This window comes from Cynocephalus volans, chromosome 18 (genome assembly GCF_027409185.1).
Source record: "Cynocephalus volans isolate mCynVol1 chromosome 18, mCynVol1.pri, whole genome shotgun sequence".
Lineage (NCBI taxonomy): Eukaryota > Metazoa > Chordata > Mammalia > Dermoptera > Cynocephalidae > Cynocephalus > Cynocephalus volans.
In genome coordinates this window covers 6,374,101-6,394,467 of record NC_084477.1, presented here as the reverse complement: position 1 = coordinate 6,394,467, position 20,367 = coordinate 6,374,101, and the positions used below count along the sequence as shown (strand labels likewise).

The 20,367-nt window shown below is 34.8% G+C and overlaps 1 protein-coding gene across 1 annotated transcript in view; it reads right to left on the bottom strand.

Annotated features, from left to right (window-relative positions):
* Positions 1-20,367, bottom strand: part of CATSPERE (catsper channel auxiliary subunit epsilon) — a 192,540-nt gene that overhangs the window by 124,066 nt on the left and 48,107 nt on the right. Inside the window, exons 6-7 of the mRNA XM_063082895.1 lie at positions 16,257-16,334; positions 13,306-13,412 (exon numbers count right to left, since the gene is read on the bottom strand). Of these exons, the coding sequence (XP_062938965.1) occupies positions 13,306-13,412; positions 16,257-16,334 (185 nt within the window). The remainder of the gene's footprint in view (positions 1-13,305; positions 13,413-16,256; positions 16,335-20,367) is intronic.

Sequence of the window (20,367 nt, the reverse complement as noted above, 5' to 3'; positions counted from 1 at the left end):
CAACAAAGGAACACTATTACACTCCAGTGATAGACCCCAAAGAAAAAGGAAATCAATAAACTGCCAGAAAAGTAATTCAAAATAATGATTTTAAGAAAACTCAATGAGATTTAAGAGAATCTAGATAGATGACTGAATGAAATAAGGAAAACAATTCATGATATGAACTAGGTATTTAACAAAGAGATAGATATTATTAAAAAGAACAAAACAGAAGTCCTGCAGCTGAATAATTCAATGAATGAAATAAAAATATAATAGAGAGTTTCAACAGCAGACTAGAGCAAGCAGAAGAAAGAATCTCTGAAATCAAAGATGGGCCATATGAAATTATTCAATCAGAGAGAAAAAGAAATAAGAATTTTATAAAAAGTGAAGAATGCCTACAGGAACTACGTGACATGGTTAAGTGAACAAATATTTGAATTATGGGCATTCCTGAAGAAGAGAAGGAAAAAGGCATTGAAAACCTATTTAATGAAATAATAGCTGAAAACTTTCCAAGTCTTGGGAGAGACATGAACATACAGATCCAGGACGCTCAAAGGTCCCCAAATAGATTCAACCCAAAATGTCCTCTCCAAGGCATATTACAGTCAGAATACCAAAAGTCAAAGATAGAGAATCCTAGTAACGGCAAGAGAAAAGCTTCAGATCACATATAAGGGAATCCCCTTTAGACAAACAGCCAATTTCTCAGCAGAAACCTTACAGTCCAGGAGCAATGGAATGACATACTCAAAGTGCTGAAAGAAAAAAATTGCCAGCCAATAATACTATACCCAGCAAAGCTATCCTTCAGAAATGAAGAAGAAATAAAGACTCTCACAGGCAATCAAAAACTGAGGGAATTTATCACCACTAGACCAGATCTACAAGAAATATGCAAAGGAGTCTTACTTTGGGAAGAGAAAGGAAGATAACCACCACCAAGAAAACACAAGAAAGGATAAAATTCACTGATAATGCAGGTACACAAATGGGAAGGAAAAAGGGATCAAACCTTATCACCACAGAAAAACACCAAATTGCAATGATAAATGGTGAGAGGAAGAGAGGAACAAAAGATATACAAAACAACAGAAAACTCTCAACAAAATGGCAGGAGTCAGTCTCACCTATCAATAATAATTGTGCGTGTACATGGACTAAATCCCCCAATTAAAAGATACAGACTGGCAGAATATCTAAAACAAACAAACAAAGAAACAAAAAACCCCACAAGATCCAACTATTCTTCCTTCAAGAAACTCACTTCACCTTTAAAGACACAGATAGACTGAAAGTGAAGGAATGGAAAAATATATTCCATGCAAACATAAACCAAAAGTGAGGAGAAGTAACTATACTTATATATCAGAGAAGGTCAACTTTAAGTGAAAAACTATAAAAAGAGACAAAGACGGTCATTATGTAATGTTAAAGGGGAAAATTCAGCCAGAGGACATAACAATTATACATATATATGCACCCAACCCTGGAGCAACCAGATATATAAAACAAATATTATTAGATCTAAAGGGAGAAATATACCCCAATACAATAATAGTTGGGGGATTCAACACCTGACTCTCAGAACTGAGCAGATCATCTGGACAGAAAATCAACAAAGAAACATTGGATTTAAACTGTGCTATAGACTGAATGAACATTACAGACATTTACAGAACGTTTCATCCAACATTTGCCGACTACACATTCTTTTCATCAGGACATGGAACATTCTCCAGGATTAACCATATGTTAGGGTACAAAACAAGTCTCAACAAAATTTTTAAAAACTGATATCATATCAACTATATTCTTTGACCACATTGGAATAAAAGTAGAAATCAACAGCAAGAGAAACACTCAAAACTGTACAAATACATGGAGCTAACCAATGTTATTGACCAGTGGATCAAAGAAGACATTCAGAAGGAAATTTTAAAACTTCATGAAACAAATGAAAACAGAAACAAGACATGCCAAAACCTTTGGGATACAGCCAAAACAGTACTAAGAAGAAACTTTGTAACAATAAACACCCACATAAAAGAAGTGAAGTGATTTCAAATAAATAACCTAACATCTTAAGAAATTAGAAAAACAAGAACACACAAAACCCCAAATTAGCAGAAGGGAAGAAATAATAAAGATCAGAGCAGAAATAAGCAAAATTGAGAACAGAAAAACAATACAAATGATTGATAATAAAAATGTTAGTTTTTGGAAAAGATAAAATTGACAAGCCACTAGCTATTCTAACCAAGAAAAAAAGAGAAAAGAATCAAATAAAATCAGAAATGAAAAAGGAGACATCACAGCTTAAACTACAAAAATACAAGGGATCATTAGAGATTATTCTGAACAACTATATGCCAACAAATTAGAAACCCTAGAGGAAATGCATAAATTCCTGGATACATACAATCTACCAAGATTGAACCAAGAAGTAGAAAGCTGAAACAGACCAATTATGAGTAAAAAGACTGAATTAGTAATAAAAAGTCTCCCATTAAAGAAAAACCCAGCACTAGATAACTTCACTAATAAATTATACCAAAATTTAAAAAAGAATTAGTACCAATTCTTCTCAAACTCGTTCAAAAAATTGAAGAGGACAGAACTCTTCCAAACTCATTCTACAAGGCCAGCATTGCCTTGGTACCAAAACCAAAGACACAACAGCAACAAAAAAATTATAAGCCAATATCCCTGATGAACATTTATATAAAAATTCTCAACAAAATACTAGCAAACCACATCCAGCACTGTATTAAAAAGATCATTCCCATTCCGTGTACCAGTGGCTGGCCAGTTAGCTTGGGTGGTTAGGGTGTGGTGCTGATAAAAATATCTTTCACCATGACCAAGTGGGATTTATCCTAGGGATGCAAGGTTGGTTCTACATATACAAATCAATAAATGTAACACATCACATCATCCAACCAAAAGACAAAAACCATATGATCATCTAATTTAGCACAGAAAAAGCATTTGATAAAATTCAACATCTCTTCATGTAAAAACTCTAAACAAATTAGGCATAGAAGGAACATGCTTCAGAGCAGTAATGGCTGTATATGACAAACTGACAACTAATATCATACTGCATGGCGAAAGGCTGAAAGCTCTCCTTCTAAAAACTGGAACAAGACAAAGATGCCCACCCTCTCCTCTCTTATTCAACATGGTACTGGATGTGCTAGCTAGAGCAATTAGGCAAGGTAAAAGTATGCAGTTTGTAAACACCTGAATTGGTCTTTCCCCATTTTTCTACATTACTAGTTCATCCATAACTTTTATATCTCAACTGAATGCCATTACCTCTAAGATGCTATCTAAATGCATTCTTTCCTGTATTATCATCATAGTTCTTGAAACAATATAATGTAATATTTTTAACTTATACTTGTTAATTATCCATTTCCCATAATAGAATGTAAGCTCAGTTAAGGTAGGGACTTTGACTATTCCCCTAGTTAGTAACACTGGCCTGATATGAAGTAGATGGTCAATGAATACTTCTTGAATGAATTACGAAAAGCTGTTGGCATATGTGTTGCCAAAAAAACTAAGTTGATTCTGTACTCATGCTGTATCCAGTCACCATAGAGCTGAATTTATGAATCATTCTGTTTGCTTAAAAATGAAAAAAAGCTTATTTAACGTTCAAAGGTTTAATAATTCTAGGAATATTGAAATATAAGGTTTGAACTATATAGTTAATAAGACTCTCCTGGAAAATTGTGTCACTTCATTATGTTTGTCTATGAGACTGATCTTTACCCATCAATGTGGTGATAATTAACTCACTATTATTATTACTAATCTAGCTCTACCTAACATAACTGAATAAAAAGGACTTTGCAAAATTCTTAAAGAACATGGCTTAAAAAGGAATGACTTGAAAATGCATTTCTTCATGAAACACATATTTGTAAGTAGAATAACTACTTATAGCAGTGCAAAACAATGCAAAATCTTTATTTGTTTAAACAGAATGGGTTCTCCAGCTGATAAGCTTTAAACTTACTCTACTTCTTTTTAGTGTGCCTGCACACTATTCTTAAATAAACATACATATATAAGTACTGTACATCCTCATGCTGGTTATTTCCATACAAAGAATTCTTAGAAGTGAGAATGTTAAATCATAAATTATATATTTAAAATATATATACTGTAGAAATCTCCCTCCAAAATATTTTTAAACAATTTATATTTCTTTTTTTTTTTTTAAAGATGACCGATAAGGGGATCTCAACCCTTGGCTTGGTGTTGTCAGCACCACGCTCAGCCAGTGAGCTAACCGGCCATCCCTATTTAGGATCCGAACCCGTGGCCTTGGTGTCATCAGCACTGCACTCTCCCTAGTGAGCCACAGGCCGGCCCTATTTATTTCAAATTTGCATGTTTTGCCATTTACCCATTCAGTATTTCCCTTTGCCCTCACTAAACCTAGATCGACTTCTTTCTTCTCCTTCCTTCTTCCTCCTCCATCTTCTCTTCTTCATATTTCTCTCTCCTTCCCTTCTCCTCTCCTTGTCATCTTTTAACTTCACATTGCCCTTCCTTCTTTTGTCAGATCATATTGGCTAGGATTATAAGCACAATATTTAAAAACAGAAGTAAAAATGGGCATGATTCTTAGTCATGACATTAATAAAAATAATTCAAATGTTTCACCATTTTCTTGTTTTTTACTATTTAGTCAGTGACATGTATATTTGTTTTAAGTTAAAGAAGTTTTATCCTAATCCACATTTATCCTAACCCAACTCTTTAAAATCAAGCCTGATTTGAAAACCCTTTCAAATCAACTGTTGCAATTATGTAGTTTTCCTCCTTTATTACTATGGTAAATCATATTCATTTCATTACATTGACATTGAAACATCTTTACATACATAATAAATTTGTAGAATTTCTTTAAAATAGTGTTGATTTTAACATAGTAATATTGCACCCTTATTAAAAGAGAAAATAATCTATTTTATACTCTGCCCAATTTTTTGATATTTAGGTTATGCTAGGCATTGTGTAATAAATTGGCAATATTTCCACATTCTTAAATATATGAAATAGATTAAATATTTAGAGATTATTTTATGCCTATGGGCTTAGAAGAATTTGTTCATAAAACCATGTGGGCCCTTAAAGCAAAAAAAGACTCCATCCTAAACCTAATAGTTCTGGGAACTGATGGGATTAGTCATATGTGAGCCTCCCTTGATCCCAGAACAAAGAGATGGTTTTAAATGAGTATCCAAACACTTTCAGGGGATACACCCCCTTGGAGAAATGCAGAAAAAGGGCAGAAATATACATCTTTCACTTTCTCTCTAGAAGGGGCTTATGACACACACTCCCAAGGATAGTTGCTGGCCTGATCTTTAATGAACTTGCATCAGGGAGTTAACAGGGCAAACAATCAATAGCCCCTTGGTAGCTGAAGGCAGAGCTCAGCACTTCACAAGACCTCCTCCTCAGCTAGCCCCAGAAATAAATCCATGCCCCTCCAGTCTTTCTGAAAGAAGTTTGGCCATGCATCAAGTGCCACAACTTCCATAGCTCCCACCTAAGGGGCTGTCTCATTAACAACCTAGCTCTGGAAGTTGAGGGAGTTTTGTAATCCTGAGTGACCCAAGATAAAAGAAAACAAACTGGTGAACATATAATGGGCCCACTCCCAGAAGCTATACCTTCAGGATCAGAACGTGCCTGATCGTGAAGGTGAGTAGAGATAATTGCCACAGATCCTCTCCCCAGCTTAGTCCTGAGAGAGTGAGAAATAAACACCCACACCCAGAACAAAGAAATGGTTTTAAATGGGCATCCACTGTGAAGATAGAAAGAACTGGAACTTACATCCAACACCTCAATCTTTCCAGCCACATCTATAGAGCCACCTAGAGACTGGTGAGTCACTGCAAGGGACCCATGCACAGCCTGCCCTACAGGAAGCATTTGTAGTGCAGGAGGTGAGGCTGGCCTAGAAGAATATTGGGGTGCAGCATGGTCAGCTGGTCTGCCTTCCGATAGGCACAGGCCCATTCAGTGGAGACTGGTCAGGGTGACAGAACTGCAGGAGGTGCAGTTAGCTGGAGTGATTCAGTCCCTGCCCAGGTGTATCTGACCTCACAAGATCTGAAAGTAATTAAAATGCCAACAATGAAAATATGATCCACACAAAAAGCTTTCCCCAGAAAAACAGCAGCAAAACAGCAATCTAGCTCAACCACAGAATTCAAGTGCTGGTCTCTACAGAAAGTTCTAAAATTTTGAACTTAGCCAAAGGACAACAAATTAGTTCCAGTGCAGAGTCTAAGTGGTGGTGGTGGCTATTAATCCCTAGGCTTTTCCATACATTCTTTGAAGTTGGGATGGAGGCCCTCAACCCTCCACAACTCTGGCATTCAGTGAGCCTACAAACTTAACACCACGTGAACACCATCAAGGCTTCTCGCTTGTGTCTTCCAAAGCTGTGAGTCCAGCCACACCTGGGGGCCAATTTAGCCATGGCTGTAGTAGCTGGAGACACTGGGGTGCTAGTGCGGGAAGCAGCTTTGCAAGGTGCTTTACGGGCTGGGTAGTGAGCATGTGAAGAGTGCCTCAGTCCTGGTCCCCAAGACCATTCTATCTCCCTAGGTCTGGGGCCTCAAAAATCTCTGAAACGTCTTCAAGTTGTTTTTTTTTTTTCCCCTCTTGACAATCCCTTTCTTCTGTACTAATCTCCTTAGCAAATGGTCGTTGGGCTACACCATTGAATTTTTCTCCATAAAATGCTCTCTGCTGCTTCTACCATGTGGCCAGCCTGCAAATTTTTCAAATCTTTATGCTCTGCTTCCCTTTAAATGATAAATTCTGGCTTTTTGTCATGCCCTTGCTGCCATACTCAGTGTAAGCTATTACAAGTAGCCATGCAGCTTCCTGAATGCATTGCTGCTTAGAAATTTCTTCTGCAGAATACCCTGGGTCAGCACCTTTAGGGCTCACATTCCATAAAATTTTGGGGCATGAACAGAATGCAGCCAAATTCCTTGCCAGTTCATAGGAAGGGTGATTTTTGCCCCAGTTTCCAATAAGTCCCTTCTCATTTACATCTGAAGACTTCTCAGAATGGCCTTTACTGTACATATTTCTATCAGCATTCTGGTCAGCACCATTTAACCAGTCTCTAAAACATTCCAAACCTTCCCTGGTTTTCTTGTCTTTTAAACTCCCGCCAGCAGCTAGGCTCTTTCTACACATTCAAGGCGATCCCTATCAAAATACCAATGACATTCTTCACAGAAATAGAAAAAAAAAACAATCTAAAAATTTGGATAGAACCACAAAAGACACTGTATATAGCAAAAGCAATTTTGAACAAAAAGAACAGCTGGAGACATCACACTTCCTGACTTCAAAATATACTGTAAAGCTACTGTAACCAACACAGCATGGTACTGGCATAAAACTAGACAAATTGACCAATGGAAGAGAATAGAGAGCCTAGAAATAAAACCACACACTTACAGCAAACTGATTTTCAATAAACATACCAAGAATATAAATGGGGAAAGGACAGCCTCTTCAATAAATGGTGCTGGGAAAACTGGATATCCACATGAAGAAGATTGAAACTAGACCCCTATCTCTCATCATATACAAAAATCAACTCAAAATGGATTAAAGACTTAAATTTAAGACCTGAAGCTTTGAAAATACTGGAAGAAAACATAGGAGAAACACTACACACGATGGAAGTAAGCACCATGTTTCTGAGCAAGACTACAAAGGCATGGGCAACTAAAACAAAAATATTCAAATTGGACTACATCAAACTAAAAGCTTCTGCACAGCAAGGGACACTATCAACAAAGTGAAGAGACAACATACAGTATGGGGGAAAGTATTGGCAAACTACACATCAGACAAGAGGCTAATATCCAGAATATATAAGGAACTTACACAACTCAACAACAAAAAAATAAATAACCCAATTAAAAATGAGCAAAGGACCTGAACAGATACTTCTCAAAAGCAGACATGCAAATGGCCAACAGGCACATGAGAAAATGCTCAAAATCACTAATTATCAGGGAAATGCAAATTAAAACTACAATGAGATATCATCTCACCCCTGTTGGAATGGCTATTACTAACAAGACAGAAAATAACAAATGCTGATGAGAAAGCAGAGAAAAGGGAACCCTCCTACATTGTTCGTAGGAATGTAAATTGGTACAGTTATTGTTGAAAACAGTATGAAAGTTCCTCAGAGAACTAAAAGTAGATCCGCCTTACAACCAGCTATCCTACTACTGGTATATACCCAAAGGAAATTAAATCAAGATATCAAGAAGACACTTGTACTCCCATGTTCATCACAATGCTATTCACAATAGCCAAGAGATGGAATCAACCTAAGTGCCCATCAATGAATTTGGATTAAAAAACCCAAACAAACTGTGGTATATATACATAATGGAATACTATTCAGCTATAAAAAGAAATGATATTCTATCATTTGCAGCAACATGGATGGAACTGGAAACCATCATGTTAAGTGAAGAAGTCAGGCACAGAAAGACAAGTACCACATGGCCTCATATAAGTAGAGAGTAGAATAATGGTTACCGGAGGCCAGGATGGGAGAGGGGTTGAGTGAGAAGTGGTGGACCAATGGGTACAAAATTATGCTATCTACACTAAGTTAATCATTGTGCAGTATATGCATGCACTGAAACAACCTACTGTATCCCACAAAAATGTACAAGTAAATGTTAAAATAAAATATAAATAAATACAAAAGATGGTCTGCCCACAAAAGGCATAATTATATATGTTATCTAACAACAGAGACCCAAAATACATAAGGAAAAAAATGATAGAATGAAGGGAAAATAGACAACTGAACAATAATAGTTGAAGACTTGAATACCCCACACTTTCAGTAATGCGTAGAACAACTAGCAGAAGATGAAAAAAGAAACCTGAGCAATACTATAAACTAAACAGAACTAACAGACATCTATAGAACCTCCACCTAACAACAGCAGAATATACATTCTTCACAAGTGTACATGGAACATTCCCCAGGACAGACCATATGTTAGACTATAAAAAAAAAACCTCAGTAAATTTAAAAGGATTGAAATCCTACAAAGTATTTTCTTTGACCATCAAAAAATGAAATTAGAAATCAATTAAAAAATTTTTGAGAAATTCAAGTGTATGTTAAAATTAAAACACTTCTAAATAACCAATGGGTCAAAGAAATCACAAGTTACGACAGAAAATACTTTGAGATAAATGAAAAGAAAGTCACAACATACCCAAACTTACAAGAAGTAGCTAAAGAAGTACATAAAGGGAAATTTATAGTTGCAAATTCCTGTATTAAAAAAAGAAAAGATCTCAAACCAATAACCTAAATTTCCACCTGAAGACCCTAGAAAACATAAAGGAAAATTTAGCCTACAGTAAACAGAAGGAAGGGAATAATAAGAATTAGAGCAGAAATTTATGAAATAGATAATTAAAAAATAGAGAAAATCAGTAAAACCTAAAATTGGTTCTTTGAAAAGATCAACGAAATTGACAAATTTACCTTGACTGACAAAAAAAGAGAGAAGATTCAAATTACTCAAATCATTAATAAAAGAGGGGGCATTACGACCAACATTACAGAAAGGAAAAGATTTATAAGGAGCAGTTTAGCTCAACCACAGAGCTCAAGTGCTGGTGCCCATAGGAAGTTTCTCCAATTTTTGCTTTGAATAACTGTATGCCAAAAAATTAGGTAATTTATATGAACAAATTCCTGGAAAGACACAAGTACTGAAACTGACTCAAGAAGAAATAGATGATCTGAACAGATTATTTGAATATAACAAGTAAAGAAATTTAATTAGTAATAGTTATAAAAAACAAACAAACAAAAAAACAAAAAAAACTACCACAAAGAAAGTCCAGGCCCAGATAGCTTCATGGGTGAATTCTACCAAATATTTAAAGATTTAATACAAATCCTTCACAAATTCTCCCATAAAATAGAGCAAGAGGGATCATGTTGAACTCTGCATGAGGCCAGTATTACCCTAATACTAAAAACTAGACAAAATATCACAAAAGAAGAAAACTACAGACCAATATCTCTTATGGATATACATGTAAAAATCCTCAGCAAAATACCAGCAAATTGAATCTAACATTAAAAAGGATTATACACTATGACCAAGAGGGATTTATGCCAGGAATACAATGCTAATTTAACATTCAAAAATCAATTAATGTAAAATAAACATTTGACAAAAACCAACATCACTTTATAATGAAAACACTCAAAAAACTAGGAATAGAAAGGAACTTTCTCAACCTAATAATAAAGAGAATCTATGAAAAACCCACAATATCATATGAGTACTTTATGGTGGAAGACTGAATGCTTTTCCTCTAACATTAGGAACAAAACAAGAATATTTGCTCTCACCATTTCTATTCAGCATTTGTACTAGAGGTTTTAGCTAGAGCAATTAAAAAATAAACGGCCTCCAGATTGGAAAGGAAGAAGTAAAAACTATTTATTCACAAATGACATAGTCTTGTGTGAGGATAATTCAAAAGTTATGCAAAAATAAAATTAAAAGATAATGTAAATGTTTCCATGAACTTTTTGAAATACCCTCATATATAGAAAATCCTAAGGAATCCACCAAAAAATGATTAGAACTAATAAACAAATTCAGCAAGGTTGCAGGATACAAGATTGATATACAAAAATTAATTGTATTTTTATACACTTGCAACAATCTGGAAATAAAATTAAGAAACCAATTCCATTTGCAAATGCATCAAAAAAGAATAAAATAATTAGGAATTCAAAAGAAGTACAAAACTTATACTCTGAAAACTCACAACATTCTTGAAATTAATTAAACAAGATCTAAACAAATGGAAAGACATCCCATGTTCATGAATGGGAAGACAATACTGTTAAGATGACATATTCCCCACATCGATCTACAGATTCAACACAATCCCTTACATAACCCCAGCTGACTTCTCTGCAGAAACTGATAAGCTGATCCTAAAATTCATATGAAAATTTAAGAGACCCAGGATAGCAAAAACAATCTTGAAAAGTAAGAATAAAGTTGGAGGACTAACACTTCCTGATTTTAAAACTTACTTCTTAGCTGCAGTAATCAAGACAATGTGGTGCTAGCCTAAAAGAAATATATAGAGCAATAAAATAAAATGGAAAAATCCAGAAATAAATTGTCACATTCACTGTAAATTGACTTTCAACAAGAGCACCAAAACAATTCAATGGGAGAAACAATAGTCTCAATAGTCTTTTCAACAAATTGTGCTGGGACAACTAGATCTCCAAATGTGAAAGAATTAATTTGGACCCCTCCCTCATACCACAATAGTGAACTCAAAATAATTCAAAGACCTAAATATAAGAGCTAAAACTATAAGAAGAAAATATTGTGGTAAATCCTTGGAACTTATAAAAATTAAAAACTTTGTGTTTCAAGGATATCATGAAGAACATGAAAAGATCATTCACACAAAGGGAGAAAATTTTTGTAAATCATATATCTGATAGAGGACTTGCAACTAGAATATATAAAAAACTCTTAAAACTCAAAAAGACAAATAACCCAACTATAATATGGGAAAGGATCTGAAAAGAAGATATACAAATGGACAATAAGCATATGAAAAGATGCTCAGCATCATTAATTATGAGAGAAATACAAAACCACTGTGAAATACCACTTCATACCCACTTGGATGGCTAGAATTAAAAAAAAAAACATAAGTACAAGTGTTGGTGAAGATGTGCCAAAATTGGAACCCTTATACAATGCTGATGGAAACGTAAAATGGTGCAACTAGTTTAGAAACCTGTTTGGCACTTCCTCAAAAATTAAACATGGAGATACCGTGTGACCCCGCAATTTCACTCCTGGGTATATTCCCAAGAGAAATGAAAACATATGGCCACACAAAAATTTGTACACAAATGTTCGTAGCAGTACTACTCACACTAGCCCCAAAGTGGAAACAATCAAAATGTTCATCAGCTGAATAACAAGTAAATAAAATGTGATATATCCATATAATAGAATAATATTTGGCAATAAAAAGGAATCAAGTACCAATGCATGCTACAATATGTATAAACCTTGAGAACAAGATGCTAACTGAAAAAAGACAGTCACAAAAGACCATATACTGTATGATTCTCTTGAGATAAAATATCCAGAATAGGCAAATCCACAGAAACAGAAAATAGAATAGGCAAGTCCATAGAGACAGAAAATAGATTAGTAGAGCCAGGGGCTGTGGCAAAGAGGGAATGGGGTTTCTTTTCAGGTTGACGAAGATATTCTGGAATTACATAGTGGTGATAGCCATGTAACTCTGTGAATATAGTAAAACCAACGTGTTGTATAGTCTAAAAAGATGAATTGTATGTTATGTAAATTATCGTTCAATAAAGCTATTAACAATAGAAAAGAAACAAATTGATATCTATAACCTTCCTATGTTCCTGCTAAATCAGACAAGGCCTTTAGTTTGGTTTTGTAGTGACTATTTTTCCTACCTCCCTAACTCCCAAATTTGATAAAATCAGGAGGAATTTCAGCACCCGATTATTATTATCATTTAAAAAATATTTTATCTGTCTGAATGGCACCCCTTCCTCTACCCATAAATTGAAATTCTTGTATCTCCTTGAATGCATCTTTGTTTTTACAAAAACTGTAAGGTCACTGAAGGCAGGAACTGTATTCTTCTGTTATAAGTACCTTGCCCTATGCTAGGTGCTCAATAGGTTAAGAAAGGCTGTTTATACCTTGTGATAACCTTCTAATTTTAATAGTAACAGATGTTACTTAGAATTTGGGGTGGTGGTGGTGGTGGTGGTGGTGGTGGGGTGTGTGTGCGCACAAACACTGGGGTAGTAGTAACTGTGACATCTGGCATGCCACAGTGGCTCACTTTTATGAAACGACAGGAAACATTCTGAGGTATTGCCAGGATTTGCCACCATCCTGAATGAGGCTCTTGGATTGAGGTTTAGATATTGCCTCAAATTGTGTAACTATAATCCAAGAGTCTGACTGGCATTTTCTGAATTGGTGATTAGTTCTGATTATAAGAATCATTTTGTGTATTATAAAAGAAGGCACCTGGAAATTACATATAAGACATTCCATAAAATTTCACTAAGCTTTTATAATCTCTTCTAAATTTCTGACATTTAAAAAAAAATTTAAAGCTGAAATTTATATTTGAGATTTAGAAATTAAATACCCCATCTCTGTGTTATCCTCTGAAAAATAAGTTTTTCTGTTCGGAAGTGTATATATGGTAGGCTTCTGTCCCAAAATGGCCAACTGCTTGCTTAGTGTCATGGAATGCTGCAAAACAAACAAACAAAACTCTCCTTTTACTCTTTTCATAGCCAAAAGTATTCCAAAATAACATCACGATATATTGAATTTGTTATTTTCGTTAAGACGTTGTTTACATTTATAAATTTACCACATTTTCAGGATTCAGCTTTGTTTTTCTACCATACAGCCTCTTCCCAATTAGAAATTTATGAATTGCAATAAGTCATAATACAGTTTCCAACATATCTAAATCACCATCCAAAATCAGAATTCTTTTTTATTTCAATTTTTTTAAAAAAGCATTTTAAATTATAGCTTAATTGATTATACATATTAATGGGGTACAGAGTTGACTATCAGTATTTCAGTATAATATGTGATAATCAAATCAGTATTACTGACATGTCCATTATTACAAATCATAATTATTCTTTGTGTCTTACCCAATTTCTCCCTAATGACCCCCCTCCCCTCTTTTCCACCTCTAGTAACCATAGGTCTGTTCTCTCCTGAAAGTTCAGTGTATTATTGTGGCCTTCCTTCTTTCTTTCCTTCCTTTCCTTCCTTTCCTTCCTTCCTTCCTTCCTTCCTCCCTCCCTCCCTCCCTCCCTCCCTCCCTCCCACTTATGAGTGAGGACATATGGTATTTCCCTTTCTATGCCTGGCTTATTTAAGTAAATTACTTAACAAAATTTTATTTAAATTCATCCATGTTGCTGCGAATGGCAAAATTGCATTTGTTTTTATGGCAGAGTAGTATTCCATTGTGTATATACACCACATTTTCCTTATCCAGTTGTCTGTTGATGGACATTTAGGTTGGATCTGTATCTCGGCTATTGTAAACAGAGTTGTGATGAACATGGGAGTGCAGGTATCCCTTTGACATGATGATTTCTATTCCTTTGGGTACATACCCAGCAGTGGGATTGCTGGATCATATGGTAGATCTATCTGTAGTTGTTTGAGAAACCCCAATACTGTTTTCCATAATGGCTGTGCTAATTTACAGTCCCACCAACATAGAGTTCCTCTTTCTCTGCATCCTTGTCAGCATTTGTTATTTTCTGTCTTTTTGATAATGGCCAGTCTAACTGGGGTGAGATGATATCTCAAAGTGGTTTTGATTTGCATTTCCCTGATGATTAGTGATGTTGTGCATTTTTTAAATGTACTTCTTGGCCATTTATATGTCTTCCTTTGAAAATTATCTATTCAGCTCCTTTGCCCATTTATAAACTGGATTATTTTTTTTCCTGTGAAGTTGTTTGAGTACCTTGTATACTCTGGATATTAATTAGGTCCCTTGTCAGATGTATAATTTGCAAATATTTTCTCCCATTCTGCAGGTTGTCTTTTCCCTCTGTTAGTTGTTTTATTTGTTGTGCAGAAGCTTTTTAGTTTGATATATTCCCATTTGTTTATTTTTTCTTTCACTGCCTGTGCTTTTGAGGTCCTATTCATAAATTCTTTGCCCAGTCCAGCTTCATGAAGTGTTTCCCCTATGTTTTCTTTTAGTAGTTTTATAGTTTCAGGTCTTATACATAAGTCTTTAATCCACTCTGAGTTGGTTTTGATATAAGGTGAGAGGTACAGGTCTAGTTTCATTCTTCTGTGTACAAATGTCCAATTTTCCCAGCACCATTTACTGAAGAGGCAGTCTTTTCCCCAATGTATGTTCTTGTTGCTCTGTCAAAGATCAGTTGGCTGTAAGTATGTGGGTTGATTTTTGGGTTCCTCTATTCTGTTCCACTGGTCCAAGTGTCTATTTTTATGCCAGTACCATGCTGTTTTGGTTACTATAGCTTTGTAGTATAATTTCAGTCAGGTAGTGTTATGCCTTCAGTGTTATTTATTTATTTTTGCTCAGGGTTGCTTTGTCTATTCAGGATCTTTTGTTGTTCGATATTAACGTTAAGATTTTTTTTTCTATTTCTGCGAAGAATGTCATTGGTATTTTGATGGGGACTGCGTTGAATCTATAGATTGCTTTGGGTAGTATGGACATTTTCACAATGTTAATTTTTCCAATCCAAGAGCATGGAATGTCTTTCCATCTTTTTGTATCTCCTTTAATTTCTGTCAGCAGTGATTTGCAGTTCTCGTTGTAGAGATCTTTCACCTCCTTGGTTAAATTTATTCCTAGGTATTTTATTTTTATGGTGGCTATTGTAAATGGGCTTGCTTTACATTAGTTCATTACGAGAGTATAAAAATGCTACAATGTTTGCATGTAGCTTTGTACCCTGCAACTTTACCAAAATTGTTTATCAGCTCTGAGAGTTTTTTTTGTAGAGTCTCTAAGTTTTTCTATATATAGGATCATTCCATCTGCAAATAGGGACAGTTTGGCCTTGTCTTTTCCAATTTAGATGCCCTTCATTTCTTTCTCTTGCCTGATTGCTCCGGCTGATACTTCCAATACCATATTAAATAGGAGTGGTCAGAGTGGGTATCCCTGTTGTTCCTGTTCTTAAGGGAAAAGTTTTCAGCTTTTCCCCATTCAGGATGATATTGGCAGTGGGTTTGTCATAAGTGGCTTTTATTGTGTTGAGATATTTTCCTTGTATACCTAAGTGCTCTCCCATTCTTACATGAGCATATCTTCCTTTCCAATGGATGAGCCGATTTCAAATCATTCTTCTCATACTGAAGATGACGTTGCTGATATTTTGCTTATTGATGAGATCAAGCACAAGTTCAAAATCAGTACAATGGCTGAACTAAACTTAAGTGGATAATGAACATGTATTTAGTTAGCTCTGTGCAGCCTAAAACCCTATGTGCTGATTATGAATTATTCACAGCCCTTAAAAAACAAAGGCAGCATATTATTTTATCTATGACAATAATAATGTTTCCACCTACTAGTGAAGGTTCTTCTGCCTGCCACAGCAACTCATCAGGATTTGCATTTTCTGGATCGTATACCCATATAATGACAACCTATAAAATAAAATGTTTCCATTTCTTCACATTTGTACAAATTTCATTTTTAGTTGTGGCAAAACATAAGTATAAAAATGTTTTCATTTATTTAAAAAGTTTTTGTTATCTCTTTTTTAGAAATCAAAAGCAATATTTGTTGTTTATAATAAGTGAAACAATCCAAAGACATATGAAGAGTTAATAATATCCCTCTACACCCCTTAAGTAACTAGTGTTAAAACTTCATATGAATGCACACATATCTGTCTTTACACCCATAGAGAAACATCAGCCCCCCTCCCCCACTCTCACACTTTTTACTATATTGAAATCACCCTATATATGTTATTTTAACTTGCTTTTGTTACTGGACACAGCATGGTCATTTCAATAGATACAGATCTAATTGTTCTTTCTTGTTTATTTTCTCTTGAATAATTTATTCACATAGTCAAAAGCAAATTATATTAAAAATACATCAAAATATTGTCCCTCCTACCATGTACTCCATCACTCAGTTCCAATAAGTCCACCTGCACCCCACAGTAATTACTATTAGTAAGTTGTCTATATTTCTATAGAATTTTTGTGCATAACCAATAAAGATATGTTTTTTTCCTTCCTTTTATACAAATGCTAGCATTCTAAAGACATCTTTTTCTGACCCTTATGCTCTTACCATAAAGTTAAATCTTAGAGATCTTTACATAGTCTCTTTAATTTTTCAGCTGCAAATCATTCCAAATTATGGAGGAACCATATTTTATTTGGCCAGTAATCTACTGATAAACATGTGTTTCCAATCCTTTGTCATTATAATCAATTTTACAAAGAGCAACTTTTACAACATTGAGCATATTGGTAGGGCACATTCCTAAAAGTGTAACTGTTGAGTTATAGGATATATATACATTCATAATTTCCATAGATACTGCTAAATTGCTCTCTGTAGCAGTTGCACCAATATACCCTCTCACCAGCAATGTATGAGATTTCTTCTTTCCTCACAGTCTTCCTAACATCACGTGTTGCTATACATTTGGATATTACCAGTCAAATGAGTGAAAACTGACACTTTGGTGTAGTTTAAATCAGCATTTCTTTTATTATGAAAAAGTTTGAGCATCCTTCCACATGTTCAAGTTCCACTTGTATTTTCTTGTATTCCTTTTGCCCATTTTTCTTTTATTTATTTATTTATTTATTTATTTATTTATTACATTTATGATGTGGTTGTGGAGCACTTGGGGGGTCGGGGGAGAGACACAATACAAAGAAAGATTGACAAGTAGAGAGGACTATCTTTGTTTTGGTAGCCTTTCAGATTCAAATCAGATACACCAGCTTACACGCAAGCCAAAAGTTCAACTGGTTTCACCTTATCCCAGCTAAGTCTATCCATCATCAGCAAGTTTGCTCCTCTCTTGTTCTGCCACCAACCTTAGCAACTGGTCCTAAGTACGGAAGCATTCCCTGGCCTTTGTTCACCTATGAAGGGCCCATTCTTCTGAAATACTCCACCTTTAGATTTCATTTTATCCACAGCTTTTTGTGTCTTAGATTTTAAAAATATATATCATGTGATTTCTTCTTGTTAAAGCAGGAGTGAATGTTGTTTATGTCCTTCTATATCTGCCTGGAGGTGTTAATTATTTAGTTCAAAACAGTTTGTAATATTCATTTTAGTTTCTTTTTTGACCCATGGATACATATATTTTAAAATTTCCCAACATGGGGATTTTCTAGGTAATTTTGTTACTGATTTCAAGCTCAACTGGATGGTAGTCAGTGAACATACTTTCCATGGTTTCAGTTCTTTGACCTTTGTGAGATTTACTTTATAACTCCCTATATGGTCAAATTCTGTGAGTGCCCTGCATGTTCGAAAGAATATATATTTTGAGATATTAAGTATAGTATTATACGTAATGGGTATATATATCAATTAGGTCAAGTGTTTTAAAAATATTCAAATATTTTATAGCTTCTACTGATTTTTAATATTTTTAAAAATAGCTATTAAGTTGTTGCTTTGAAGATAACTTATCTTTTTAAGAACTTCTCTTTGTTTCTCTGCAGTTTAATTATGATGACTCTAGTTGTAGACTTTTTATTTGCTTTTATTGTGGTTCTTAGGGTCTCTTAAATATGGGGATAGCATCTTTATTCATTTTTGGAGAATCTTAGTCATGATCTCCTAAATATTGTGATGTTTCATACCCTTTATTTTGATAATTTTGGGTGATACTGACAGATTTGTTGATATACAACAATTGAGCTATTCCCAGAATACGATTTAATCATGGTGTATTATTTTGATGTCTTCTGGATATTTCTTGTTACTATTTTAATCAGAATTTTTGCATATATTTCAAAAATAAGAGATGTCAATATTTTTATGGAACCACATCAGATTTTTGGTTTTAAAATTAGGCTGGATTTATAAATTAAATAAGGAGCTTTCTATAAAGTTTTTAATGGGTGAAATAATGAGGGAAGGGACTTTGTCTTGTTCATTGCTTTGTGCCCAGAACCTAGGTTAGGAGGTAGCAGAGATTAGAAATTCAGTATTTGTTGAATGTTGAAATAGCACAAGCATCGTTTGATCTTTAAAGGTTAGCAAGAACATAAGGAAAACCATTCTGTCCTGGTGCCTTTTAAAGTATAAAATAAAAGTTAAATTGCCTTTCCAATCTCTTTGGTAAAATTAGATCTAGTTGGATTCACACCTGTGCTTCCTCCCCAGGTTATGTCTGCACTAGCTCACTCTTCGGATGTTCATGGTTAGTACAGGGATTCTAGAAAATGATTCCTCCAGGATTAGAAATAGACACAAATTGTCCAACATAGTGCCCGGCACATAGCAGGTACTCAACAAATCAACTGCTTTTTTTCCCATACAAGAAAGTAGAAAGTGCAGCAGATCTGATGTCAGACAGACCATTGTTTGGGTCCCTGCTGCACCACTCACTAGCTGGGTAACCCCAGACAAGTGATTTCACCTCCGCATCTCCCTTCCCTAATCTGGAAACAGAGATAAGAGCGCTTAGCTCTTCTGGTGGTTGTGGGGGGAAAAAAAAAAAAGAAATTAGGATTACTTCTCTGGTAAACTTTGTTAATATACATTACTAGGGAAATCTTCCATCTACATTTAAATATCATTGCTGAAGTGTTACACATATTAAATAAATATTTTCCACATCTATGATTATATCTTCTTTCTCATTCTTAATCATTATTGCTTTTCTTTTCTCTGTCTCTTGAGAAGCTTATCTATTTTACTGGTCCTTTCAAAGAAATTTTTGGAATATATTTATTGTTTGCATTATTTAATTAATTTAAACCTTTCTTTTAATGACATATTCATCTGTTTGTTTAGGTTTATTTTCATTGTTCCTTTTATAATTTATAAAGATGAGAATTAAGTGTCTTTTAGTTGTTGCTGTTTTTCCTGCCTTAAAGTAGAATCATTTAGGACTACAGTTTTTTTTGTCTGATAGGGGCTGTGATGTATAGGTTTTGATATGAAATCTTCAAATTTTCATCTATTTCTACACCCGTATATATTTTCCATTATTCCAGTCCAGTGCAGTCACAAAGTATATAGGCGTCTGTGTTTGTCTTCTTCTACTTAACCTAAGTTTGTCGAGATTTGTGCATACTGTTGTGCTTGTCAGTAGTACGCTCCTTTCCTTTCTATTGCTGACTAGTATTTCATTCTTTGTCTTTTTTTTTTTTTTTTTTTTGTGACCAGCACTCAGCCAGTCCTATATAGGATCCGAACCCGCGGCGGGAGCGTCGCCGCGCTCCCAGCGCCGCACTCTCCCGAGTGCGCCACGGGCTCGGCCCTAGTATTTCATTCTTTGAATATACCACAACTCACCTCTTAATAATTGACATTTGGATCGTCTATAAACATTCATTTATAAATCTTTCTGAGAACATCTTTTTATTTCTTTTGAATAAAATCTAGCAGTGGAATTGGTAGGTCGTATGGTTTACCTTTAGAAGAAAACTACCAGTTATCCAATGTGGTGGATACATTTTACAC